Here is a 26,540-nt window from a genome sequence, read left to right on the forward strand (position 1 = left end):
TTGGTCTTATGAGAAGGCATTGATTCCTGTGGATACACCAAACTGTGATGCACAGTAGAACCATAGGTACGACAATAACCATGACCATCTTCCCCAAGCAAGCAAACTAGTCAGATGAGTATAGCAAGCAAGTATTTCAAACCAGTCCGATTCCATCACTTTCTTCATTCCAAACTAACAAAATTGAACTAACAAGATAATTAGATATGATGCAGTACGAGTTTGTGACTAGATACAATTAGATATGAAATGAACTACTTATCAATCTCATAATTCTAGACTTTTTGTTTTCATTTTTTGAAGTTATACATGTCTTCGTTGCTGCCATGGGTGAAGTTAAAAGCAATTGAGAGCTTTTATTTTGCTAAGAGATAATTAAAAATAAAACTTTTGGCTACTTGTGGTGGTGGTGTTAGCACTTAGCAGATAAGAAATGGAATCATGCACTAGCCAAATATAATGGCTTCTTGTCAAAATCTTCTGGACTCTTGTTTGCATAAATGAAACTTTGTCATGCAGCGGTGGCTTTTGGGATTTATCATGAGGTTTTAATCAATTGTAATCAAAACTGAACAAGACAAAAGCTATAATCTTGAGGTCTGGAGTGCAGGAACAAAACAAAAAAGTTGTAATGGACTCAAATGATATTAATTGACTAACAACTTTAATTGACTAACAACTTTAATTGCTTGGGTAATCCTGATATATGCATAAGTTCCAATTTATGAATCATAAATTGACTAACAACTTGACATATTTATGGACCAACACTAACATTTCTGCAAAGCAACCAAAAAAAAAATCATATCAAGAAGAATTGAGCATGCAGATCTAGGAAATGAGATTCACTTACAGCAGAGACTGATTTGTTGAGGCAATGTTTCTGTGCTTCTCTCTAAACTACTCCTTATTCAAAACCAAAACAAAATGCCAGCAAATTAAATAAATTCACAACAACAAAAAAAAAGTAAAATTTTCAAACTTACCCAATATGGATCGCTTACCTTTGAGATCAGTTCTCAAGCAGACTCGAGCAATATTTTAGTCCAAGAGTTGCAGCAACAGATGCAAAGAGACTGATACCCTGCATGAGCAGAATATACAGGAAGTAAAGATGTGTACAGTTTCAATACAATGTTTGTCAAGCAAGTTTACCAAAAGGGAGATGTCACAACAAATAGGCATTTAAGAACAGATAATTCTCCAGCCTGCATAACCTTATCATTATCAATAGATTGATAGTCCATTTTCAAGAACTATTTTTTGCTCGACTGACAATTACTTTAGAATGATGTTTTTACCTTGAAATAAGTTACTTTATAGTTAAACAGAGAAGGACCACAAGGTCTGCGAGTCAGCAAATTCAATAAATAACTTATCTTTGGTGATCTGAAGTGTATAAGACGGAACCGGTTCCACTCTAAGCATACCATAACTACTGACTTTAACACAAATGACACATCTTTAACATAGCACATAGTTCATGAAATACAAGGTGTCAGACTGGGGAGCTAAAATGACATTTGATATATGCCAGAATTTGCTTGTTGAAATCCGAAAACAAGAAGAGAAAGCACTTGTAAGATGTACCAACCAAATAGCATACAAATTTAATGATGAAATTTAGCCGCGGAAACTATTCCGGTTTTGAAAAACCTAACTCAGATTTGATTTTTATTGCTAAAATTGAGAAGAAGAGAACTAGTAGGAAAAAAAAATGAACAATGACTTCCCATACAAATGCAATAGAGGCTTTACCATCAATTGTCTCCACCATTGTTAACTGTTGCCAGTCTATCCTACGAGATACAATCCCCAATGCAACATTACGAACCTACCAACAAATTGTTATAAGTATATTGCAAACAGGGTACATATCAATTTGAGTGTATTTTAGAACTAAATCAACATCAGTGTTCTATCAAAAAAATAAATTCAAATCATCTTTAAAATTAAAATAAAGACTGTTGACCAACTATCATACCTCATCAAACACAAGACTGATGAACCTCAACGAAAGCATGAGTGTAAGAATAACTTCAGCCACTGGAACTCCAAGATTTGTCAAAGGGAGCATAAACCACCGCAAGGCAAATGCAAGTTCTTCAGGGGTTGTGGTTGTTTGACAAAGGCTCGCACTTTGGAAAACCTTTCACAAAAAATGAGCCCTAGTTTTCAGAATAATCAAAAGCTTGTATTCAATTTGAATACTTACACATGTATCTGGTAAACAACTTTGCTTCTTATGAATTGTATAATTAAAATAACTATATATATGCCCGTTCTTGTTTTAAGTTTTACCACTCCATTTGATTTGTTTCAGATCAATCAGCAACTAAGCATGTCCTTACTATATGAAAGGAAAAAGGTGTGCCAGATAGAAATAACTTACCGTAAAGGTTAAACAAGCAGCTGTGCTTGCTACAGACAAGCCCTTCCTTGTAAACTGTATTGGTCCTAGCTTAAAAATTAAATATGAGTAGCCTGCCAGAGATGCAGGAAGATTTGATAATCCTGTGATTGCAGGAGGAGGAGTTCTCAACTGAACAAGGGCTGGTGCGCCATCTACACCCAGCCCTAGCATAATGAACAAAAGTCCAGAAATTAAAGACACTCTTCCCAATTGATCCTGCAACCAAGAAAAACTTCCTGCATTAGAACAGGACTATTTATTCATAAATAAATTTAAAAAGCAAAAAATAGAAAGAGATGCAGGATGCATCACTAAGGCCCTATTAATATAATTCAAATGAAATTTAGACCAAATCAGAACTAGAAAAACGATTGTGCTTAGTTACTTACCATCCACGCATGTCTCGGCAGAACCCATATTGACAAAATGGCCAAGTAAACAACTAATCCAAAACGAAGTATTATGTGTGACCTCGCTGGTAACACAACTAGAGCCAAAAGCCAAACCTTCATGATCAAGATGACAGTATATCAATATTGTATCTAAAACTGTTATAAAACAGAATATACAGGGAGTAAAGATGTGTACAGTTTCAATACAATGCTTGTCAAGCAAGTTTACCAAAAGGGAGATGTCACAACAAATAGGCATTTAAGAACAGATAATTCTCCAGCATGCATAAGCTTATCATTATCAATAGATTGATAGTCCATTTTCAATAACTATTTTTTGCTCAACTGACAATTACTTTAGAATGATGTTTTTACCTTGAAAAAAGTTACTTTATAGTTAAACAGAGAAGGACCACAAGGTCTGCAAGTCAGCAAATTCAATAAATAACTTATCTTTGGTGATCTGAAGTGTATAAGACAGAACCGGTTCCACTCTATCATCTCAAATTTTAGGGGGCACTTGCAACATGCTAATAAGATGTCACTAAACTTCTCCAAGTTCACCACTTAAACTACAACTAGGATACTAAGGAAGCCTTTATATATTCAGTAACTCTCTATTTGCTTCACCAGAACATGAAAAGAATACATTCTTTCATTTAATTTCTTTCTAAAAACATGTAAAGTTCAGAAGACCCAAGTTGTACCCTATTACAAGAGTTACCTTACTATTTCTGATATCTTTCTACACTTAGAAAATCAAAAGGAACAGTTTCTTATCATAAGCAGATCAAACTAGTAAAATGTGAAACTCTATCGTGAAGAACAAACCGACAATACCCAAAACCCACAAACCAAATTCTATCACCAAAACTTAAACAGTCAAAAACCTGCAAAACCAAAATTAGACCAAACCCACCAAATAGAATCAAAAACCAAGCATTACCCATCAAAATAGAGCATACCAATTTGACTATGGGGTCGAGAGAATGAAGAAAAGTGACGGGTTCCGACACGTACTGGCCAATGGGGCTAGCGGTGGCACCGGAGATCAATCTGAGAACTTTATCGGATCTCAAAGCTTGGGCGGGCAACAGGTTCGCCCACCACAGCGGTTGGCTATTATCGCTGGCGGCGGAAGCTCTAATTCGGAAGCTTGATTTAGGGTTTACAGAAATAAGGGTTTTGTTGTTGTTGTTGTTGAATGAACGAAGGGGAGTGAAGTTTGGGGTTTTGGGAGGAAGAAGAAAAATAGGAAGGAGGTGGAGCTGAACTAGCAGATGTCGACTTCGCAGATTGCTATGGTTGACTTCGTTGTCGGGACTGGATGGAGGGAGCGGGAAATAGCAGATGGAGGGAGCGGGAACAAGAACAATGTTCATGAACTCAAAGTTTTTGCTGACATGTTTAATTTTGGCACCTATATTCATCCAAAAGTCAAAAAAAAAAAAATGTATAAAAGGAAAATACACGACGGCACATTCTACCGTAGTTAAAAGTAGAGAAATTTAGCGACGGAAAAAATATGCCGTAGCAATTGAAGGTACATTTATGCGACGGCGACGCCTTGCCGTGGCAAATAATTTTTCTCTTTGCGACGCGGCATTTGCCGTAGCAAATTTTTGATCAATGGCGACGGCATTCTAACGCCGACGCTAACTGGTGAAGCTAATTGAATTCTTTTTTGTAGTGGGATTTCCCTTAAAAAGAATACTCCTCACCTAGATTCTGTTTTAGGAGATTTCTCCTCACCTGGACTCCACTCTTCACTCGGATTTCCCTCAAAGGGAATACTCTTCACTCAGATTTTCTTTGAGAAGATTTCTCCTCACTTCAATTCCACTCTTCACTCGGATTTCCTTCGAAAGGAATATTTCTCACCCAGATTCTCTTTTAGGAGATGAGAGATTTCTCCTCACACAAATTTGTATTTGAGGAGTTACTTCTCACCTAATTTATAGGGTAGTGTTTGTTTGTAAATGTCAGGGGATCCAAAATGAATAGAGAGTGGATTCATTCCAAAAACAAACTCAGCCAAGAATACAAGGATGGTATTAAGTCTTTCATTGATGTTGCAAAACATCATTTGAATGCAAATAATGAGACATTATGTCCTTGTGTTAAGTGTCAGAATTATGAACCACATTCTCTTTCAGTTATAAGATACCATTTGGCTAAGAATGGGATGGCAGTGACTTATGAGAAATGGACTGAACATGGAGAAACAAAGACACCGCAAATGGATGTCGGTCAAGAGGAGCGTGGACCCAATGATGATGTGTTTGATATTTTGAATGATGTATTCCCACAAGAAAATCAAACGGATCAAGACTTAGAGGGGGATGATGATTCATTGGGAAGTAGTCAAGAACATGCTGAGGTGGATGATGGGTCCAATATGCATAGGGTAGAAGCTGATAAGTATGAAAAATTGCTTGCTGAAGCTGAAAGAGAGTTCTTCCCTGGTTCTCAATTTAGTGTTTTAACGGCTATGGTAAAGCTGATGCATTGCAAAGTCCTCAATCATTGGACTAATAAGTCTTTTGATATGTTGTTAGAGATATTAAGTCTGTGCTGTCCGAAGCCAAATAACATTCCACCATCATTCTATGCTGCGAATAAGATGTTGAAAAGTTTGGGTTTAGGATATGAGAAAATTGATGCTTGTAAGCATGATTGTGTATTATTTTACAAGGAGCATGAAGACAAAGAAAAATGTCCGGTGTGTAATGAGTCAAGATATAAGCCTACTGTTGATTCAGATAATGGGAAAAAGAAAAAAAAGATCCCCCAAAAAGTGCTACGCTATTTTCCATTAAAGCCCAGATTACAGAGGTTGTTTTTGTCAAAACATACGGCTATTAATATGAGGTGGCACAGTGATAAAAGGAAGGATGTAGCTGGTACTCTGAGTCATCCGGCGGATTCTATTGCATGGAAGGAATTTGATAGAATGTATCCGAACTTTGCAGGAGAGTCACGAAATGTCAGATTAGGCCTTGCAACTGATGGATTTAATCCATTTGGAAACATGAGTCTTTCTTATAGTATGTGGCCAGTAATAGTGGTTCCATATAATTTACCGCCTTGGATGTGTATGAAAAGCCAATTCTCGATGATGACTTTGCTAATTCCGGGGCCGAGTGCACCAGGTAAAGACATTGATGTCTTTTTGCGTCCCTTGATTGATGAACTGAAGGAGTTGTGGGAAATTGGTGTTCAAACTTATGATAAATCTACCGATTCTAGTTTTATCTTAAAAGCTGCTGTGCTGTGGACCATTAATGACTTTCCAGCTTATGCCAATTTATCTGGTTGGAGCACTAAGGGTTTTCTGGCATGTCCTGTGTGTAATAAAGATACCAGATCTCAGCCTCTAAGGAGTAAAATTTGTTACATGGCGCATCGTTCCTGGTTGAGAAAAAATCATCCATGGCGCAAACTTCCAGAATTATTCAATAATGAAGTTGAGACAAGAAGACCTCCAAAAGAGTTGTCTGGTGATGACGTATTACTTCAGCTTACTCAGCTTCGACCTTGTAGGCCGGGTAAACACAAAGATAACCCTGATAAGAATAGGAAGCGATTAGCAGTTGAACTGAATTGGACAAAGAAGAGTATAATTTGAGTTGGAGTATTGGTCCAAGTTGAAAATTAGACACAACCTAGATGTAATGCACATTGAAAAAAATGTATGTGATGCAGTTGTTGGAACGTTGTTGGGCTTAGATAAATCCAAAGATACAATTAAAGCTCGATTAGATTTGCAAGACATGGGAATACGTGAGAGCTTGCATCTAGAAAAGCACGGTGAAAAGTTCAAGAAGCGCCTTGCCTACTATACTATAACTCCACCACAACGACTACAATTCTGTGAATGGATGAGCACTACAACATTTCCTGATGGGTATGTATCCAATATATCTCGAAATGTTAAAGATGAGAAAATCACAGGTTTAAAGACTCATGATTGCCATGTGTTGCTACAACGACTACTTCCAGTTGGAATTCTGCCATTCTTGAGCAAAGATGTTTGTGATCCTATAGTTGAATTAGCAAGTTTCTTTGAACAGATTTGTGCAAAAACATTAAAGGTAGCAGACTTAGACCGATTGCAGCGTGACATTGTGGTTATTTTATGCAAGCTTGAGCAGATATTCCCGCCTGCATTCTTCGACATTATGATCCACTTAGCTGTGCATTTGCCACAAGAAGCCAAAATTGCAGGACCAGTTGGATATAGATGGATGTTTCCAATAGAAAGGTAATAAAAATTATTCTTGCTTGTTTTTTTATTGATTTATTCTAATATTTATTGACTATCACATTACTATCTACTTGGTAGGAAACTTGGGGATTTACAGGATTACGTACGTAATAGAGCTCGACCCGAAGGTTCTATTGCTGAGGGTTATATTGCAGAAGAGTCACTAACCTTTTGCTCAATGTATCTAAATGATATTGAGACGGTTTTCACTCGACCTGAACGAAATTATGATGGGGGTGAAACAACTGCAACGTTGTCGGTTTTTGCTCAAAATGTACGACCACTAGGTGGGTACAAAATGGTTGATTGGTCAGATGAAGAGAAGGAACCTGCTTATTGGTATATCTTAGACAATTGTGATGAAGTTGAACCCTTTAAAATGTGAGTGATTAAGTTTTTATTTATTATCAATTTTATGTTTTGCTTATATATTTAATAACACTTTTCATTTATGTGTATGTAGTCAACATTATGAAATTTTGAAAAGAGAGAGTCCAGTCAAGCTAGAAGAGAGACAAAGAGATCAGTTTCCTTCATGGTTCAAGACTCATATTACAGAATTATATAACCTGGGTTCAAGTGATGTGACCAAAGAATTATATGCATTAGCATTTGGTCCAGAGGATAGTGTTGGTACCTACACGATTTGTAATGCAAATGGTGTTCGATGGCATGTCAAACAGCTCGAGCAAACCAGAACAATGCAGAATAGTGGGATCATGGTTCCAGGATCACATAATAACAGTGAAAGTGACTTTTACGGGCAGTTGGTTAGCATCGTCAAATTAGACTTTCCGTACGGCTATTCAGTTTTTCTATTCAAAGGTGAGTGGTTTAGTACAATAAATACCAAGAAGAGAAGAAGAACCATTTGTGATTACCATTTGACATCGTTGAATGTAAACGATAAATGGTATGTAAAAGATCCGTATATACTTGCAAAGCAAGCACAACAAGTGTTTTACCTTGATGATCTGAAGTTAGGTGCTGGTTGGAAAGTCATTCAAAAGATTCGACACAGACATATATGGGATGTGCTTGAGAATGAAGAATCTCATGATACCGAAACAAGTTATGTTGATGGAGTAGACCAAGAAGAAGAGGCTAGCAATATCACTCATCCCATTGAAGAGAATGTTAATTCAATGCCAACACTTTGTAGAAGAGATGTCGAACCTGAAATTGTTGGTTTGAGTAGCAAAGATATTGAACAAAGCAACATAAGTGATGATGATTTTATCGATGATAATCCCCTACAAGAGGAATTACTATCAGGAGATGAAGATAACACTCGAGAAAGTGATGGATACAGTGACTTGGATTAAGGTAAACAATTTTAAATGTACGTGGCTCAATAAGTGCATGCAAATCATCATTAGTTACTTTTCTCTATATGGTTATGCCTTCCTAATTCATAATTAAATATCTTTCGGTCGTTATCATAATTATATATTACTGTTAACCTAGATGTAATGCACATTGAAAATTAGACACTAAGGGTTTACTCCTTTCAATATTCCTTTATTAAGGTCCAACATATATTTTCATCTCCTCAGTTTCATGAATTTTCTTGGAGTCAGTGGTATTTTATGATTAAAGCTTTTGGTGCAGGTATACTGATCAGACACATGTTTAAGGATTGTCCGTATGCCTCTGGTTCTCCATCAAAAGCCGTCTGCATTATTGATCTTAATTTGTTACAGATATTATTTATAGTTGAAGACTTGTGAAGCATACTATGAAAGTGCTCAATTTGTTCATGTTTGTTGGATTTGAAAAAAAAGTTGATGTTAGGCTCTGTTTATTACTATTATCCATAATAAATTCAAATTTTTGGTAAAAACAAATTCTATTTATATAATTGGCGACAACCATTAGATTTGTTGTCTAATATAATTCAATAATTTATTAAAAATAAAAATTAAATTTAAAAATAATTTAAAATTTGAGAATAAAAGGAGACGAAGTGAGTTTCGTCCCCTATTAGTTTGATTGGCACCATTAAATTTAAAATATAAAATAAAAAAATAAAAGGAGACGGAGTGTGTTTCGTCCCCTATTTGTCCGATTGGCGCCATTAAATTTGAATTTTATTTTTTAATTTGAAGAAAAGGAGACGGAGTGAGTTTCGTCTCCTATTTGTCCGATTGGCGCCATTAAATTTGAAAAAAAAATATGAATAAAAGGAGACGGAGTGAGTTTCGTCCCCTATTTGTCTAATTGGCGCCATTAAATTCGGAAAAAATTTGAATTTTGAAAATAAAAGGAGACGAAGTGAGTTTGTCCCCTATTCCTCTGATTGGCGCCAATTTATTTTATTTTCCCTCCATTCTCTCAATGCTCAATGAGAATTGGGGATGAAATTTCATTGAATAGGGGACAATTTTTATTTCTTCTCCAAATTCATTAGGAGACGGAATTTATCGGTCGTTGCCTTAAACAATTTGGGACGAGCTTTAGGAGACGACTTTAGCCACAAAACGATTCCGTCTCAAATTTTTTTAGGGGACCAATTCTCAGCTATTAGAGACAATATCAATTTGTCTCTGAATGGGTTTTCTCTAGTAGTGGCAGTGCGGATTACTGCAATGTAAACTATCCATTCCAGGCCGTTTCAAGCAGCCTAGACTGGATCAACATCATGACGTATCACTAGTACAGCCCTAGCTCTGCAAAAGGCAAACCAACACTTATCCACCAGCTGCATTATACAACGGTGGATCAACCAGTCTCATCAACGGAGACGCCAGAATCGTGTCATGGATCAACGACGCGAGTCTCAACCAAGAAGATATAGCTATTGGTCTTCCGTTTTACGGGTTCGCTTGAAAATGGTTAAACCCTAACAACCATGGATTTTTCGCTCAGGCTGATCGCTCGGGTATCGGGGCTGGAGACCAGCGCTACAATCGGAATAGGAGGCGTATCATACATGCTGGTCAGTAAATATTGCTACAATGGAAGGACTTGGATTGGTTACGATGATACGCATAGTATTAGGTCCAAGGTTTCGTATGCTAATGGAAAGTCTCTTCTTGCTTACTTTGCTTGGCATATTGGTGCTGACACAAGTCACACAACTACTCGGACTCTTTCTCAAACAAATAATTACCCTATAAATTAGTAACAATCACATCTCCTTAGCTAACTATTTTGTCGATCTGAACTCCATATTTGTACTGTTTTGCAGCTTCCAGTACATGGAGATGAGCAGTCATTGTTGATATGTAATATAGGATGTTATAATATATGTTAGTGAATAGTGACCCACAATAAAGCCACAACTAGCTTTGCTGTCTTACTTGCATTGCAATATGGCTAATGATCGATCCAGAGGTTAAATAAAACAATAATATTTCTGACGTTTGCAGTAAAATGAATTACATGCATGGAGAAAAAAGAAAAGGAAGTTTCGAAACCTTCGAGCAGAGTAGTTCCTCTGCTCTAGCCTCCATCGCCTCGTCGCGGCTTCCAGCAGAGCAATTCGTTTGCTCTAGTCTCCACCGTCGCGGCTTCCATCCCTTGCTCTAGTCCCACCGCTTCCGGCGCGACTTCCAGTTTTCCTTGCCTCCATCGCTTCCGTCGCGGTTCCAGCTCACCATCTACATTCCCACCCAACGCCGCCCACTGGTTCAAAGCATCGACGTCGTCGATCCAGTCTGGTCGGCTTTCCTTCTAGTCGCTAAGCATTGTCTGCGGGGGAGGTCGCTCTCCAGACGTCTGTGTTGATGGTGCTGGTTAAAAAAGAAAAAAGTGTTGATGGTGCTGGAGTGGGCCCATGTAGCCGCCTCTTGAAATTGGGGCTTTGAGCCTAGTTTCAAGGGGGAGGTGATTGTTCTGGTTTAGTTGGGTCGAGGTGTCTGGTCTAGCGTAACTGAAGATCTTTTATGAGTGTTTTGAAAAGTGTTATTTATTTTTCGTACCACAATTGCGTGCTCGGTGAGAAGTAGATAACAACTTATATGTTCTTTTGAAGGTGAAGTTTTCTTTTGTTAGATTTAGACTTTGTGATTTATTGTCTATGAAGTAGTTTGTTTATCATTTTAGGTGTAAGCCTATGTTTATGTCTATTTTGGCGGATGTACTATTTCGACCGTTACAGTTGATTCATTTATAAGAATGATTCATTCTCTTAAAAAATTACATGCATGGACTGATTTACTATTTAAGTGACACTATCCAGGACATGATTTTGCTGCAAAAAGAAAAACAAAATGAACGTGTATATAAAAGCATGGGCAATGCCTTCATATGAACCAAAAAATCATTTAAATATATAGTCGATCATCAGAAAACTGAGACTTTAACATTGGCAGATGCACGAGAAAGTCCCTCTAGTAAACCGGCCAATTGTATCTTTCAAAAGAGGTAGACAATTGGGGCTCCAAGAACTAAGAACACACTACCATATTCAAGCAAAAATCTTGTGAAATTAATCACTCTCTCACTGATCAAACCAAGAAAAGCATCCTGATTAATCTGAATCTTAACCGTCTTTAGGTGACACAGAAAGGGAATAAAAGTTTGAGGGGTAAAATCCTCAAATTGTATCTGAATTATCACGAAATGCACTTTTTAGTACCTATAATTTTGTAGAGAGTCTAGTGGTACCTGCACTATTCCTCCGTTAGCCCCTATGGTATATCCGTCTATTATTCCGTTAAATAGGCCTACGTGGCAGCCATGTGAGACTCATGTGAGTAAAATAACAAGGGTAAAATAGTATTTTCATTCATATCTAGAATTATAGTATTAAATATATTGAAGGTCTATAATTAAAAAGTAATTTGACACATAAAAAATAAAAATAATACCCAATCCGTTCTTCCCTATTCTCGGGTTACTTGGGGTAATTAATTTAAGTATTTTGTTTGTGTTTAGTTATTTTTTATAAAAATTAATATATATTCATTTGGTTAACTAATGAGATGATTTTTTCTCAAACAATTAATAGGATTAACCAATGGAAGTAGTAAGTAAATGGTAAATGTAGATATTTACTAATTAAATTCAATTCTAGCTCTTTTTTTTAACCAAGTTTAATTTAGTTTTATAAAAAATTTGTAAAAAATAGGATTTTTACGATTTTATCCCTCCTTTAACGGAATAATTGACGGAAGTACTAAAAGGGTTAATGGAGAGATACTACAGGTACTACTAGACCCCTTGAAAATTTGTAGGTACCAAAAAGTGCATTTCGTAATGGCTCAGGTACCATTTGAGGATTTTACCCAAGTTTGAGCTTGACTTTCCCAAGTGCAATTGACATCATCCAACAAATATTGTTCCGCCTCTGAAACTAGATTTTAATCATTATTAGTTATATGTTCGAATGCACAAATGTGAAAAGTTCTAAAGCAGAAAATATGCTAAAACTTACATCGCTGTGTTTGGGCAAGAGACAAGTATGAATGTTAAGAGTGTGGATAGCTGGAGAGCTCTTGAATAAACATGATATACCTGGGATGTCCCTTATATCCAAATCAGTAGTATAGATACACAAGGTCTCAAGAGTCATAAATGAATATGAAAGACCACATGTATAGTATTTGGGCGATAGAACCTGCATGGAATAGTAAGTTCAGCAACATGTGACTCCCCGGAAAAGTTGCAGAACTTCTCTCGGATTGTACAAAAACTAAAAAGTGCTGTGTACGAAGTCTAAAAGTTGAAATCAGAATGAAACTTTGTTTGTAAGTACTCCAAATCTTGAAATTTACTTTCTCATTTAAACCAAGGTATCATTTTATATATGTTGATTATGTTCTATAAGAAAGATCCCAAACATTCAATCAAACCCTTCTTCAAATGAAAATCTTATCTCAAACAGCTATCCTGTGCCACCATAGCTACATATTTTACCACAGATCGACTTAAAAGAAAAGCACATTAATTCCTGCTTAGGGCCGGCCCTGTGAGTTTAGAGGCTCAAGGCGGGAAAAAATTTGAGGCCCCAAAATAAATGCTCAAACATTACAAAAGAAAACAATATCTCAATTTCAAAGTATCACTGAAATATGACTCGTCTTGCATTTTTAGATGTAAAGGTACTAATCAAATTTACATAATCAAGTTTTCCAACAATATCTTTTTCAATAGATATCATAGCCAAACCACTCAATCTCTCTTGTGACATAGTAGATCGAAGGTAATATTTGATCAATTTCAACTTTGAAAAACTTCTTTCTGCAGAGGCAACTGTGACTGGTATAGTTAGCAAAATCCTATAAGCAATCCAAGCATTTGGATAACAGCCATCAACTTCTTTTATATAATTCAACACATCAATAGCTCTTTTTGTTTCATTGGGTAAATCTTCACTCAACATTCGTAAGTCATGATATAGATCATCTTCATTAAGATCAGAAATCTCGCCATGCTTCAATAAATTTGTAAGGTTAGCACAAAAACTCTTCAAACTATCTCTATCTGCAGACCTTAACTTGTCCAAATCAAACAAAAGCCCAAAATTCTCTTCAAAAGTCTTAAATTGCTCAAACATGGTTTAGAAAAAAAGAAGATGAAGTTCAATAAACTATATAAACATGTCACACCCAAAACAACGGCTTCTCTGCTTGGATTCTCTTTGCTATAATCTGCTTAGATATCATTAAGTTGGATAAATCAAGTGGTAGGTACAGAGTTGTTCAATTTGAAGAAACTCACAGCTATGATCTTGTAATACAAGAGTGTGCTCACAGTTACTTGGTCAGTGACATGGTCAGTTACGTGACCAGTTACAGTTAATTGGTCGGTGACATGGTCAGTTACGTGACCAGTTACAGTTACTTGGTCAGTGACATGGTCAGTTACTTGACCAGTTACATGACCAGTTACAGTTACTTGGTCAGTGATATGGTTAGTTACGTGACCAGTTACATGACCAGTTACTTGGTCAGTGACATGGTCAGTTACATGGTCAGTTACGTGACCAGTTACAGTTACTTGGTCAGTTACATGGTCAGTTACGTGACCAGTACATGATCATCAGCTTGCTCAAAACATCATGCTCATTAACTGATTATATTAAATTTGAATGAAATTGTGCTAACCTGGTTTTGAATGAAGAAATAGCTTGATCAACTATGTAGAGAAAATAGTTGACTTTAAAGGATTCTGCAGCTGATTGTGTCACCGCTTCGCTAGAGCTTTCACCAAATTGTCTCTTTTTGTGAATTGTCCGTTTTTCCATGAATACCGGTTCAATCCCCATCTCACTTGCAATCTCTTTAGGGTCAATCAAGGACTCCTCAAATCCAGTTTCTCTAAACTTTTGAAGAAAGGAAAGAAGACGTTCCAATTCTTTGATGGCAGTATCAACATGCATATCTTCAGTTTGCAGAACTTTGCTGACATTGTTAACAGCATGTAACAATTCATACCATATAATCATACCGAACAATAACTCAAAATTCTGAAGATTATATGTTGCTAAAGTCTCAGCATCATACCAACTCTTCAATCTCTTGAATTTACTTTTTCATCTGATCCTCTCAATCACAATTGGATTTTCGATAGCCACCGAGGAAACCTTATGAGATGTTCAATCACAATTGGATTTTTGTCTTGGATTGAGAAAGAGCTTCAAAAACTTGAACTTAGAAAGAGGAAAATCATCTCCTCTCTGCTGCTTTGCGTCTCAATCTGATGGAACTATGGAAGTATTGAAAACAGAGGGCCATGTTGCGTGTACAAAGACACAAAGTGGTTTAGATTGATTCCTTTTTTTTTTTTTTATCTGCAGGCCTACATAATAAAAATTTTTGAGGCCCCTAAAATATGAGGCCCTAGGCTTGGGCCTGCTTCGCCTAGCCTCAGGGCCGGCACTGCCTGCTTTCATAGTTCACACACAAAAAACAAAAAAAAACAAAAAAACATGATCATGTTGTAGTATATATGACTCATGTTGTAGTATGTATGAGTCATAGTATAAATGTCTATATCATGTATAAGATAGGTGCTTGAGTGTATAGATAGGTATAGTGACTTGTGTGACAAGCTTTATACCAAAAGGGAACAAGTATGGCAATCATCATCATCACAAGCCACAATGTGAAGCTACAAATGAAGATGCTATCAAGTTGTATTATTCTTTAAGCACTCACACTTCAAATGTATTCCTATAAATACCCTATTGTATGAGATGAATAAACACACATGAATTCTCATTCTCTCTGCAACATTACTCTCTCTCTCTCTCTGTTAATATGCTTGTCCTTAAACACGTTATCAGCACGAGCTCCTAGCCCTTGCTAGCCATACCGTGCGCTGCCCCTGCGCTCGTTCCTGTGCAGATCAGCCTGTTTGCACACCCCGAAAAATCTTGTTCATAACCTCTGATCAAAATACTTTCTGCATAAATGTTGTTCATCTATGTCTCTTCTATCTGACCTCCAAATTTCAGTCTTATTGGAGTGGTTTTGAGACCTGTACACCATTCGAAGTGGGAGCTGTTCAGCACGCTCATTCCTGTGCAGATCAGCCTGCTTGCACGCCCCGAAACATCTTGATCGGGACCACAGATCAAAATCCTTCCTTCATCAAAATTGTTCATCTCTGTCTATTCTATCTGACCTCCGAATTTCAGCCTTATCGGAGTTGTTTTGAGATGTTCACTATTCCGCCAAAAGCAAGCAGCACCTCCGGCCGAGCCTAACTTTTCCGGCTACTTCCGGACACTTTTCCAGCAACTTTTCAGGCGACTTTCCAGACACTTTTCCGGAAGCTTTCTCGGACACTTTTCCAGCGACTTTCCAGGCATTTTTCCGGCGACTTTCCGGACACTTTTCCGGCAACTTTCCGACCATTTTTCGGCGATTTTTGGGCAACTTTTCGGTCATTTCCGACAATACTATTTCAAGGTATTCTTTACTAAAGGTTCCCACTTTTGAGTTTTTATTTATTTTTTCTCCTCCTTTTTCTTTTTCGGGAACTTGCAATTAAAAAGCGGAATTATAGAAATTCACGCTAAACGAACTAAGAGCGTTCGTAATCTATGAACTAAGAGTGTTCATAATATTCGGACTAAGAGCGTCCGCAAGTATCAATTTATCAACTAAAAGCGGAATCGTGGGGATTCAAGCTAAACGGACTAAGAGCGTTCGTAATCTATGAACTAAGAGTGTTCATAATATTCGGACTAAGAGCGTCCGCAAACATCATTGTTTTGGTCTAATCCAAATATTTTTGGAAATTAATTTCTTGGTAGCATAGCTCGGAAATTTTATTATTTTAGTTTTTCGTGGAAGTTTAAACTCCGAAACTAATATATCTTCTCTTCCTACTTTTAGGATGTCGAATGAACCTAGACTCGACTATCCAATGCTTGACTCAACAAGCTCGGAATACCATGGCTGGGTAACCAACGTTGAGAACCATCTCACTGCAAAAGCTCTTCGCCTCAAAGCCATGCTGAGGTTCTGTAAAAAACCTCTCACAGAAGAAGAACTAATTGAGAAAACTCTCTCCACCTTCCCCGTCACAGCACTTGTGATATCAAAGCAATATCGCACTGAAGTCAATGCTGGACGAATTACGAGTTTAATGAAATCATCAATGTTATGTCAGTGGCTGAAAAGCACGACAACATCCTCGTAAAGAATTATAATTCATGGCCCATTAAGAACCAAGAGCGTTCGTGAGGCGAATTATAATGCACCCAAAAGAGGGTACAAGGAGCGGTACCCTAATAACAGGGGATATGAAAGACGAATGGGTCCATATAAACCGCCCCAATAAAGGAAGGAAACCACAAACTTTAGAGCGGAAACACGTGGTGGAAACTCCACACGTGGGAGAGGTGGATATGGCAACACCATGGGCCGTGGAGGTTGCACTATGAGACATGATAGTAACAGCAACCCTACCAGGAAATATCCACAACGTGCACAACCTGCACCTCAAATAAAGGGAGATAACCACAATGACATATGTCATCGATGTGGATCAATTGAGCATTGGTTCAAGCAATGCCATACAAATACCCAAACTAGCTGCAAGCTACAAGGAGTATAGGCAATTGAGAGAGCAAGAAACCAATCTTGCTGAAGATGAAGATGGTGAAGATGTCACTCTCACCACTGAGGACTTCAAAGCTGTAAATGAAGAGCACGAGGATGCCACAGACTTTGATTAGAATAGTCCTTTCTATTTTCCAATAAAACGGCAAATGTGCCTTAGTCAATAAATGACAATTGTATTGACTCTTTCTCATGTGGCGTACCCAAAAAAGTATGATGTCTAGGAAAGTAATTGAGATCGGGGTATTTAAGCGAGCCTCGCTCCACCAACATCTCTCTACTTCCCTGGTCATATTTCAATGGAATTACCAAACGGATTGAGCAATTACAATTTGTATAAATTTGATTTTATTTTGGAACAGACTTTGGAAACTTTGATGTAATCATTGGCTATTAATAAAGTGTCGCATTATTATTCAATGTCATGGACATGTGTTAAATTTCAAACTTTATTACTTGAAAGATATAAGAGCCAATGATTTTTATGTGGAAACACATTGTAAGAATGGACAAAAGTTCCTTTGCATCGCCTCTAATGACTACGGACATAAACAAGTATTAGAGAAACTTATGTGTCGCTCTAGTGGGTTGCATGCAACCACTATTCGAGTCATTGAATCAAACCATGTCATAAGAGATGACTTATGGGATTCTGACACATATAGGCTTTGGCAAGACCGTTTGGGATATCCAGGTCGTGATATGATGTTCCGTATATTAAAGACTTCACGGACATCCATTCCTCAAAACGAAAAGAAGTACGAACCAAAGATTGGTCCAAAGAGTTACTTCGTTTTGCAAAGCTTGCTCTTTAGCAAAGATAGGATCGAGACCATCCTATGCAAAGGACACTAAAGAAAATATACCATTCTTACAAAGAACCCAAGGTGATATTTATGGACCTATTCAACCAACTTGCGGACGTTTGAATATTTCATGATGTTGATTGACACGCAAACACACTAATCACGTGTTGTGCCATTGTCCATCTATAAAAGCTGCTTATGCTATACTCATAGCACATATAAATATGACAACGGGCTCACTCCCCGGATCATCCTATTTAGTCAAATGTATTTTGACTATGCTAGTGAGTATACATCGAAGATTTTCGATGGTTATTGCAAAGGGAGTGATGTTGGACATCACATTCCCATATACACACCTAAATGGTCTCGCGGAAATAACTACGATGGTAGTTAAGACATTGGCAATGCGCACCAATCTCCTTATATCTGCTTGGGGTGATGCAATATCGCATACAACTATGCTAATTCCTCTACGACCTACCGCCACTCAATGTATCCCTGCGTTACAGCTAGTGACTGGGTACAAATATTTTGTACTTACGCACATTCGAGTGAGCCATTTATGTGCCAATGTGAGCCATTTATGTGCCAATTGCGCCGCCACAGCGCCTATGGCAGGTCCTTAAAAACAAGTGAGCAACTTGGTTGGATTTGAGACTCCAACAATCGTCCGTCACTTAATGCCCTTGCCAGGCGATCTCCTTACCGTTTGATTTACGGATGTCACTTTGATGAGACAGTCTTCCCGTCGTTAGGGGGAGATAAGAACACGAATGTTCAGCAGGAACGACAGGAAAAGTCGTATCTTGACCCCACTATGTCTCATCTCAATCCCTACCTATTGAAGTGACGAGATCACACACATTTGCTGCAAAAATGCCTGCAAGGAAGGACGTCTCTACAAGAGGACGTAGCGCCACCCTACACAAAGGTAGGCAAGGCACCAATGCCATAGAAAGTGGCACTCTGGCGTTATAGGCCATGGCCCCAGCTAGAATGCGTGGGAAGCCAGTGGATTCGAAGGAGACTTTGGCATCCTTGGATCATCGACACTCAACATCCGTCTCATGAGTATCTTCCAGATTATGGTTATCGTTGGGGGACGCCTCAACGTCAGAACCTATTCCTGAGAATATAGAGCTCTATGAAATTACACTAGTGTACATGAGACGTGGAAAAGAAACTCCATCATAATTGATGATGTAGTTGCGCATTCTGTTGCACATGAGTTTGTTGAAACCGATGATATCGAACCACACTCCGTTGAAGCATGAATACCAACATAGAGAAATTTAGCCTAAATGGAAAGATGCGATCCAGATCAAACGAAGAGGAAGGTTTTTGAGCCAGTGATGCCAACACCTCCTTACATAAAACCTATTGATTAATGGGTCTTCGTTAGAAAGCGTGTTGAGAAAACGAGATGGCAATCTCGCCTTATGGCGCAAGGCTTCTCACAAAACGCACTGGAATTAACTACGATGAGACATATTCTCTCGTAATGGATGACATTACATCCACTACCCTGTCAGTTTGGTAGTTTCCAAATAACTGAACATGCAGCTTATAAATGTGGTCACTACGTATCTCTATGGGGATCGAGATACGAAATATATATGAAAGTTCATAGTGAAACTTTATTTACCCAAATCAAGTGGCTCTAGGCCACGGAGCGCGTTTGCAATAGAGTTGAAACGCTCACTTAAGTGACTACTTGATTGGGAAGGGATATGCCCGCGCGTTTCCATAACAAGTTTCGGATTCTATCGCGGTTTTCATGTTGGACATGATCTTCATTAGAAGCCCTTAAAGAATTAAGGGAAACCGCTGAACACTTGAAATCCGAGTTTGAGATGAAGGATTTTTGGGGAACACGATTAAGCCTCGTTTTTTGAATTTGAGCACCGTGTTGATAGATGCTTAGGCATTTTGACAAGGTCAAGCCTTCAAGCACCCCATGATCATTCATAGTCTTGATCCTGAAAAGGATCCTCTTCGTCTAAATGGATAATCGGACGAAGATGTGCTAGAGAGGCTGAGGTGCCTTACTCAAGTACAATAAAGCGCATTATTGTACTTAGCTCAATGCACAAGACTGGACATCTCACTTTGCCATGAACTGGTTAGCTAAAGGTATAGCTCTGCGCCAACGCGACGCCATTAGATTGGTGTAAAAGATATATTTCGATAACTTGAGATGTACGATCGATATGGGCTTATTCTATCCCTATAGAAAGATGATGAATTCGGACCCATCACACACTAGAAACGCCGACAAACGCTGGCCTGCTTTTTCTATCTCTACCCCAAAACGACATTAGTGTTTTGGAAGGTTATGCTGATATTGGGTATCTCTTGACCCATACAAAGGTCTTCCCAAACTGGTAAAGTGTTCACCATGGGTAAGATCGTGATATCTTGGAGGTCTACAGAATAGACCTTAGTCGCTATATCTTCGAACAATGCAGAGATTATTGCTCTTCACGAAGAAGATCGTGAATGTATATGTTACGCATGTTCGAACAGTTGTGGTTAATTTGAAGTCTACCACAGATGAGCCTACAAGCATTTAGGATAATGCTGCTTATTTTGAACAAATGAAGCATGGCTACATCAAAAGCGACAACACCAAGCATAAATTAGCAAACAACTGACTCTCCTCAAAAGATCAATCAGAGGGGGAGATGTCTACATATATGGTCTCGAAACATGAAGAGTGTGTTGTGCTCTTTTTTCCTTTCGACCGAGGTAATTTTTGTCCCACTGGGTTTTTGTTACTCGACAAGTTTTTTTAATGAGGCAACAAGAGAAGCACCATGTTTGGGAGACACAATAAGGAGTCTAAATCAACGGAAGTTGAAATCAGGGGGAGTATCCAGAAGCATACTCACTTAACCATCGTGTACTCTTTTGTCCTTCGACCAGGATTATTTTGTCCCACTGGGTTTTGTTACCTGGCAAGGTTTTAACGAGGCACATCTTTAGCATGGTCGCCCCACTTATAATACATCCTGAAGATGTTTTGATTCAACATATATGCATTTGCTCATCTTTTCCCTTTGACCACGGGTTTTTCCCAATGGGTTTACCGGGCAAGGTTTTGGTGTAGCAACTCTAAATGCATCCCTCTCGTAGACATATATACTACCTACTTATGATGTTGATAAGAAGACTCCACTTATCTCCGAAGCTATGATATTGCATACTCCACACTCAACGCGCGTTGTGCTCTTTTTCTCCTTCAACCAAGGTTGTTTTTCCCACAGGGTTTTATTACTTGACAAGGTTTTTAACGAGGCAACTTCGAAGCGCACGGCCTAGACAATACTATTAACATGAAATATCCAAGGGGGAGTGTTGTAGTATATATGACTCATGTTGTAGTATGTATGAGTCATAGTATAAATGTCTATATCATGTATAAGATAGGTGCTTGAGTGTATAGATAGGTATAGTGACTTGTGTGACAAGCTTTATACCAAAAGGGAACAAGTATGGCGATCATCATCATCACAAGCCACAATGTGAAGCTACAAATGAAGATGAATCATCATCATCACAAGCCACAATGTGAAGCTACAAATGAAGATGCTATCAAGTTGTATTATTCTTTAAGCACTCACACTTCAAATGTATTCCTATAAATACCCTATTGTATGAGATGAATAAACACACATGAATTCTCATTCTCTCTGCAACATTACTCTCTCTCTCTCTCTGTTAATATGCTTGTCCTTAAACAGATCAACGGTTAAATAACAAACTGATGCAGCTACAGAATTTGTGTGTCAACGAAGTCCAGAAAAATAACAAGCTCCTGCAGATAGCTAGAAAGAAAAAAGTTTGCCGGGAGACTAGCTAATTTGGAAACTTTACTTTCAAAAATCCAAACAAGCTATCTATCGCATGTATGTACAAGCTAGCTAGCTAGTCTCCAAACTTGGAGATAAGAAAAAAGCAAGAAATTTTACCCGGAGACAGCAGCCAATACTTACGTGAAGCTTTTGAACTCGGGACAAAGCCGAAAGGAGATTGATATCCAAAGGTATGTCAGTTGAAGTCATCGAAACCAGAAATCTAATATCAGCTGTTCTCAGGATAGGAAAGCTCTGGAACGAGCACATTTTGGTAATGATATTACATATCCACTGCAAATTTTGGGGCAAAAATGTTGACCCAGCTTCCAATTTTGCAACTATTGACTAGCAATACCTCCGTTCTCGTTCCAAATATATCCAGGCTCGTTACCTTCATCCTGAGAACTGTTGAACCCAGAGACAGTTTGCTACCCAGACTGGTTTGGAGCGAAACAAGAACAGTCAAATCTTTGAGGTTTGGACAGCTGATTTTGAGACAAGTGATTCCTTTACTATGGTTTATGAACAATTTCTCAAGACAAGGGAATGCATTAGAACCACAAAACAAATCCACATTACCCAAATCAGCACTTTCCGATAAATCCAGATAGCTAGAGACAAAGTGCATGTGAAGCAATCGGAGACCTCTTTTAGCCAAAACACATGGACATGGAAACCCAAAGTATGGTCTTGGATTTCTTACTTTCCAATAATATGGACTGGACTTGCATTGTGAGACTTCTCAATGAATCGCACTCAAATAGACACTCAGGAAACTCGAAACTATCAGTTAACAACACGTCTAACTCAAGTTCTACAATCCTATGGTTCACCACCAGACTCTATTCATTAGAATTCTCATGATCAAATGTTTGCTTAACTACCTCGGTCTTGGGAATGAGAATCTGAGGACAAGCCTTAGAGAAGTCAAGGACAGGAATTGAAGCCCATATATAACCCCATCTTCTTGATAAAACGCTGATTTGTGCAATGGATTTAATGGGTAAAAAAGAGAGAGTGTGATACAATATATCATCTGGTAGCTCACTGATTCTGTCACTGCTCTGCTTCACTTTGACGGTGAAACAGTTAGAAGCTATGTTTCCCTGTCCCATGGTATAAGCTACAGGGTTTTGGGTCTATCCTAGTTACAATGTGAAGCTCTAGTTACAACCTAGGGTTTTTGGCAACCAACTTTTTCTATTTTGGAAGGAAAATGAAAAGATAAAAGAAACCTACCTCCTAAGACAGAAAATGATCACTCTTGTGCTTCATCCCAAATTACTCTCATTAGCTTTCTTTTAGCTTCAGATTTTTGGTGGGAGAGATAGAGAATCGATTTAGGGTTTTCACACCACTATTTCTACAATTACATTCCTTTCGACTGAAATGGGCTTGGATCAAAAATTCATATCTCAACTTTAGACATGGACATATTTATCAATTTTTAGGGTGAAGAAGAAGAAGCCCTAAACTTCCATGTTCTAGATCAAATTTATTTCATAACTATTTATTTTGTGCTAGTAATAATGAGATTGTCCTCAAACATAGAGAACTTCCCTTATACGAGTCGATCAATAGCAGATTTTCCTCCATTAGTACTAATTGATCCGGATTTATATGATTTGAAGCATATATATAGATATTGTTGTTGCTAGCTTCCATTTGCAACAAGGTAACCGTTTTATTCGAATTCTTCACGTTACTTCAATTCATTTGTTTGATCTCATATTAGTATTGCTCCATTCTGTTTAATCTCTTAATGCTGCTCGATCTCCAAGGTAAAAAAATTTCAGTGAAAATCTTCCTTTTGAAGTAGTTGCAATGGTTTAAATTCTTTCTATGAGTCGATCACTATTAGATCGATTTTGTTGGAAGACAGTAGAAACAAAGGCATTTTTTCCCCCGTGGGGGGGGGGGCCGGGTTGGGATGGGAAGGCGGTTAGGGTTTGTTCAATGTTGGTTGCTTACTACAACATTTACATTGAATATGCTTTTCTTGTTTAACCATTTAGTTAATTACTCTGAGTTATACATGTAGATAGACAGGCTTCTTTTTTTAAATTTTTTTTATTTATTTAAATATTTTAGGAGAAATGAGAACACTTTCATTAACATTGAAGGCTTGAAGCAATAATTGCAAGAAGTCAACCGTGGTCTGGAAATAAGCCTCTATCTAGTAACATGCACTCTAAAGCCCTCAACCAAAAAAGCCCAAGTACACAGAACAAGATTGGGGTAAAGCCGATCACGACCATACTAAAAAAGAAACCTCCCCACTATTGAACTGTGAAAAATCAAAAATAACCCAACCACGAAACAGAGAATCCCCACCTCTGACCCGCTTGGTTAACGACCTATACCCAACAGGTAGAGAATTTATTGAGAACAAATACAACTGAACAAAGGAAACACCAAGCCCATCAAAAAAGAGCCCGATGACAAAACCTAGCCCAACCACCAACAACCGCACAGCAAGGAGTAGGCAGATTTCTTTTGAGTGCATTTGTAATGCATTCACATATGCACGAGTCAAGTAAAATAACTTTAACCAGATAAAGATTAGATTTAATGGTTTGTCTGGTTTTTAGTTGTAAAGTGTCTATATAAGAGTTGTATGTTCATCATCTTAATATCATAAATAAGATCAAGAGGAATGATATTCTTTCTCTCATATTTTATCAGATTAATTTTCTTGTTTTTATTTGTTTATAATTCTGAATTGGCTGTTTCAGTTAAGGAATGACAGGAAACTTGAAGCTGTGAAGAATGAGAAGTCAGTTGAAGAGTTACAGATAGAGGAGCTCTTTCGAGGACACAAAATGAAACCTGTTGACATCTGTGGTAGGCAATTTAGTTTACGCCCAAGTCCATTTTGATATGTAAAATAGTTACCATGGTGAGATAGTATTCCAATTAGTTCACATATGAAACCTGTTTGGATTTTAATATCTCATTTTTTTATTTCGATGATAATTTTAATATCTCGTTTACCACTGGAAGTTTTAGACTTTTTGATGTCAATCATCTATGAATTAAGAATTTCATTTCTCTTTTGCAGAAACAAATGGAGGAACTTAATTTCTACACGAGGGCAGCTGGCCGGTCTACGTGTCTGTCCATCATTTTCATGGGGCAACCTAACTTTCGTGTTTTCTCGTACACTTGACAAAAATCTGGTAGCTTCCAAAAGCAAAAAAAAACAAAAATCTGGTACGTACTTTTCCATGTCCACATTATTAACCTATATTTTAGGTGTTTGTGACAAAGAAGAGCATCACTTTCCTACTAAATTTGTACACCAGATTTGTGATTGAAGGTTCTCCTTCTTATGTTTCTGAAAACACTATTGACATATGTTGTTGAGAATGCAGTACCATTTATCAATAGCTACCAAAGTTCTCCTCCTCTCTCTCTTTTCTATGAACTTCAATTGTTCAAACACTCGGTCATGGATCAAAGCCGGTTACCATTACACCGGTGATGAATTCCCTGTTTCTGACATAGATTCCACATTGTTCACTCACCTTATATGTGGTTTTGCCTTTATAAACTCTTCCACTTACCAGCTCTCAATCAACTCCTCCACCCAACAAGAATTCTCCACTTTCACAAATGTTGTCAAGCGCAAAAACTCAGAAGTCACAGCCTTGCTATCCATCTGGGGTGGAGGAGAAGATTATTCAGTGTTGTTTTCATTGCTGAACCAGTCTTCTCACCGGAGATCTTTCATTGAATCTTCAATAACGACAGCTAGACTTTATGAGTTTGATGGGCTAGACCTCACGGGGGCTGTACCAAGAACAAGCATGCACACCACATCTTTGGGAACATTTCTAAATGAGTGGCGTGCTGCGGTGGATTCTGAAGCAAAAAAGTCAGGAAAGTCAGGTTTGCTCTTGACAATGGCACTTCATCATCATATGCAGGTTATGGATACGGTGACTTATCCCATTGACTCAATTAAGAAGAACTTGAATTGGGCTCATCTTGGGGCATATGATTACTATCTTCCTAAAGAGGAAAACTTCACACACCCTCATGCTGCTTTATATGACCCAATAACAAATGGGACTAATACGAATAGTCGTGTTAAGGACTTGATAAGCAGAGGACTACCTGCTAGCAAGCTTGTTTTAGGCTTGCCTTACCATGGTTATGGTTGGACTCTTGTGAATCCCAGCGACAATAATGTTGGTGCAGCGGCATCAGGTCCTGCGGTTACCATAGACGGGTCCATGGCCTATAAGTACATCAAATGGTTCATTAAGACAATTGGATATGGTGCAGTTCCTATGTACAATGACACTTATGTGGTGAATTACTGCACAATTGGGTCAAGTTGGATTAATTTTGATGATGTAGAGGCTATCAAGGCGAAAGTTTCTTACGCTAAGAAGATGGGACTTCTTGGCTACAATGTGTTTCAAGTTGGCAATGATGACAATTGGGTGCTCTCTAGGGCAGCAGGTAGGTTGATATTAGCTTCCAGGTATTTTCGACATGTTTAAATTTGATATGAAAATAGGTCACCACCATGTTTACCTTGACAGCTCAAAAGGAAGAAGTGTTAGAGTGGACTGATAATAGTTACTTAAAGCATAACAACTGTTATTTAAAAGCAGGATAAATAACATGAGATAATTAATAAACTTAAACTTGATGATATCTATCTAATATATTCTGTTTAGATAAATACAAGAGGCTTATGCATTTATCTGGTATAACAAGATAAATGAAGATATGTACATGCAGTAGAGTTGGATTGAAACTCTAACTCCTT

At 37.9% G+C, this 26,540-nt stretch overlaps 3 protein-coding genes and 1 long non-coding RNA gene across 4 annotated transcripts; 2 read left to right on the forward strand and 2 right to left on the reverse strand.

Moving 5' to 3' along the window:
• Window positions 1–88: 88 nt before the first annotated feature.
• On the reverse strand, window positions 89–1,085 carry LOC121051842. Its single transcript, XR_005807169.1, has 3 exons — window positions 1,005–1,085; window positions 854–900; window positions 89–174 (listed from the first exon to the last, which is right to left on the reverse strand). It is a non-coding gene; the product is annotated as an uncharacterized LOC121051842 (long non-coding RNA).
• A 66-nt stretch (window positions 1,086–1,151) lies between these two features.
• LOC112188660 (protein ABCI12, chloroplastic) lies at window positions 1,152–3,010 on the reverse strand. Its single transcript, XM_040514955.1, has 5 exons — window positions 2,803–3,010; window positions 2,393–2,629; window positions 1,985–2,149; window positions 1,724–1,834; window positions 1,152–1,208 (listed from the first exon to the last, which is right to left on the reverse strand). Exons 1-5 carry the CDS (start codon window positions 2,923–2,925, stop codon window positions 1,152–1,154), a joined length of 693 nt encoding a protein of 230 aa, XP_040370889.1. The 5' UTR covers window positions 2,926–3,010.
• A 1,791-nt stretch (window positions 3,011–4,801) lies between these two features.
• On the forward strand, window positions 4,802–8,397 carry LOC112186161. Its single transcript, XM_040514957.1, has 4 exons — window positions 4,802–6,422; window positions 6,511–7,069; window positions 7,536–7,897; window positions 7,997–8,397. The coding sequence occupies exons 1-4, from the start codon at window positions 4,802–4,804 to the stop codon at window positions 8,395–8,397; spliced, it is 2,943 nt and encodes a 980-aa protein (XP_040370891.1).
• Window positions 8,398–25,058: 16,661 nt separating this feature from the next.
• On the forward strand, window positions 25,059–26,387 carry LOC112187549 (class V chitinase). Its single transcript, XM_024326396.2, has 2 exons — window positions 25,059–26,227; window positions 26,311–26,387. Exons 1-2 carry the CDS (start codon window positions 25,114–25,116, stop codon window positions 26,385–26,387), a joined length of 1,191 nt encoding a protein of 396 aa, XP_024182164.1. The 5' UTR covers window positions 25,059–25,113.
• The last annotated feature ends 153 nt before the right edge of the window (window positions 26,388–26,540 follow it).

Source organism: Rosa chinensis, chromosome 2, assembly GCF_002994745.2.
Source record: "Rosa chinensis cultivar Old Blush chromosome 2, RchiOBHm-V2, whole genome shotgun sequence".
In the NCBI taxonomy this organism is placed as follows: domain Eukaryota; kingdom Viridiplantae; phylum Streptophyta; class Magnoliopsida; order Rosales; family Rosaceae; genus Rosa; species Rosa chinensis.

Excerpts from the sequence above, each read along its gene's own strand:
- LOC112188660 (XM_040514955.1), bottom strand. The coding sequence starts at position 2,925 with ATGAAGGTTTGGCTTTTGGCTCTAGTTGTGTTACCAGCGAGGTCACAC. Across the intron at positions 1,835-1,984 it reads TCAGTCTTGTGTTTGATGAG|GTTCGTAATGTTGCATTGGG; the intron begins GTATGATAGTTG and ends ATTTGTTGGTAG. Across the intron at positions 1,209-1,723 it reads CATTTGTATGGGAAGTCATT|GCTGGAGAATTATCTGTTCT; the intron begins GTTCATTTTTTT and ends AAGGTTATGCAG.
- LOC112187549 (XM_024326396.2), top strand. The coding sequence starts at position 25,114 with ATGTTGTTGAGAATGCAGTACCATTTATCAATAGCTACCAAAGTTCTC. Across the intron at positions 26,228-26,310 it reads GGTGCTCTCTAGGGCAGCAG|CTCAAAAGGAAGAAGTGTTA; the intron begins GTAGGTTGATAT and ends TTACCTTGACAG.
- LOC112186161 (XM_040514957.1), top strand. The coding sequence starts at position 4,802 with ATGAATAGAGAGTGGATTCATTCCAAAAACAAACTCAGCCAAGAATAC. Across the intron at positions 7,070-7,535 it reads TGGATGTTTCCAATAGAAAG|TCAACATTATGAAATTTTGA; the intron begins GTAATAAAAATT and ends ATGTGTATGTAG. Across the intron at positions 7,898-7,996 it reads TTCAGTTTTTCTATTCAAAG|ATCCGTATATACTTGCAAAG; the intron begins GTGAGTGGTTTA and ends GGTATGTAAAAG.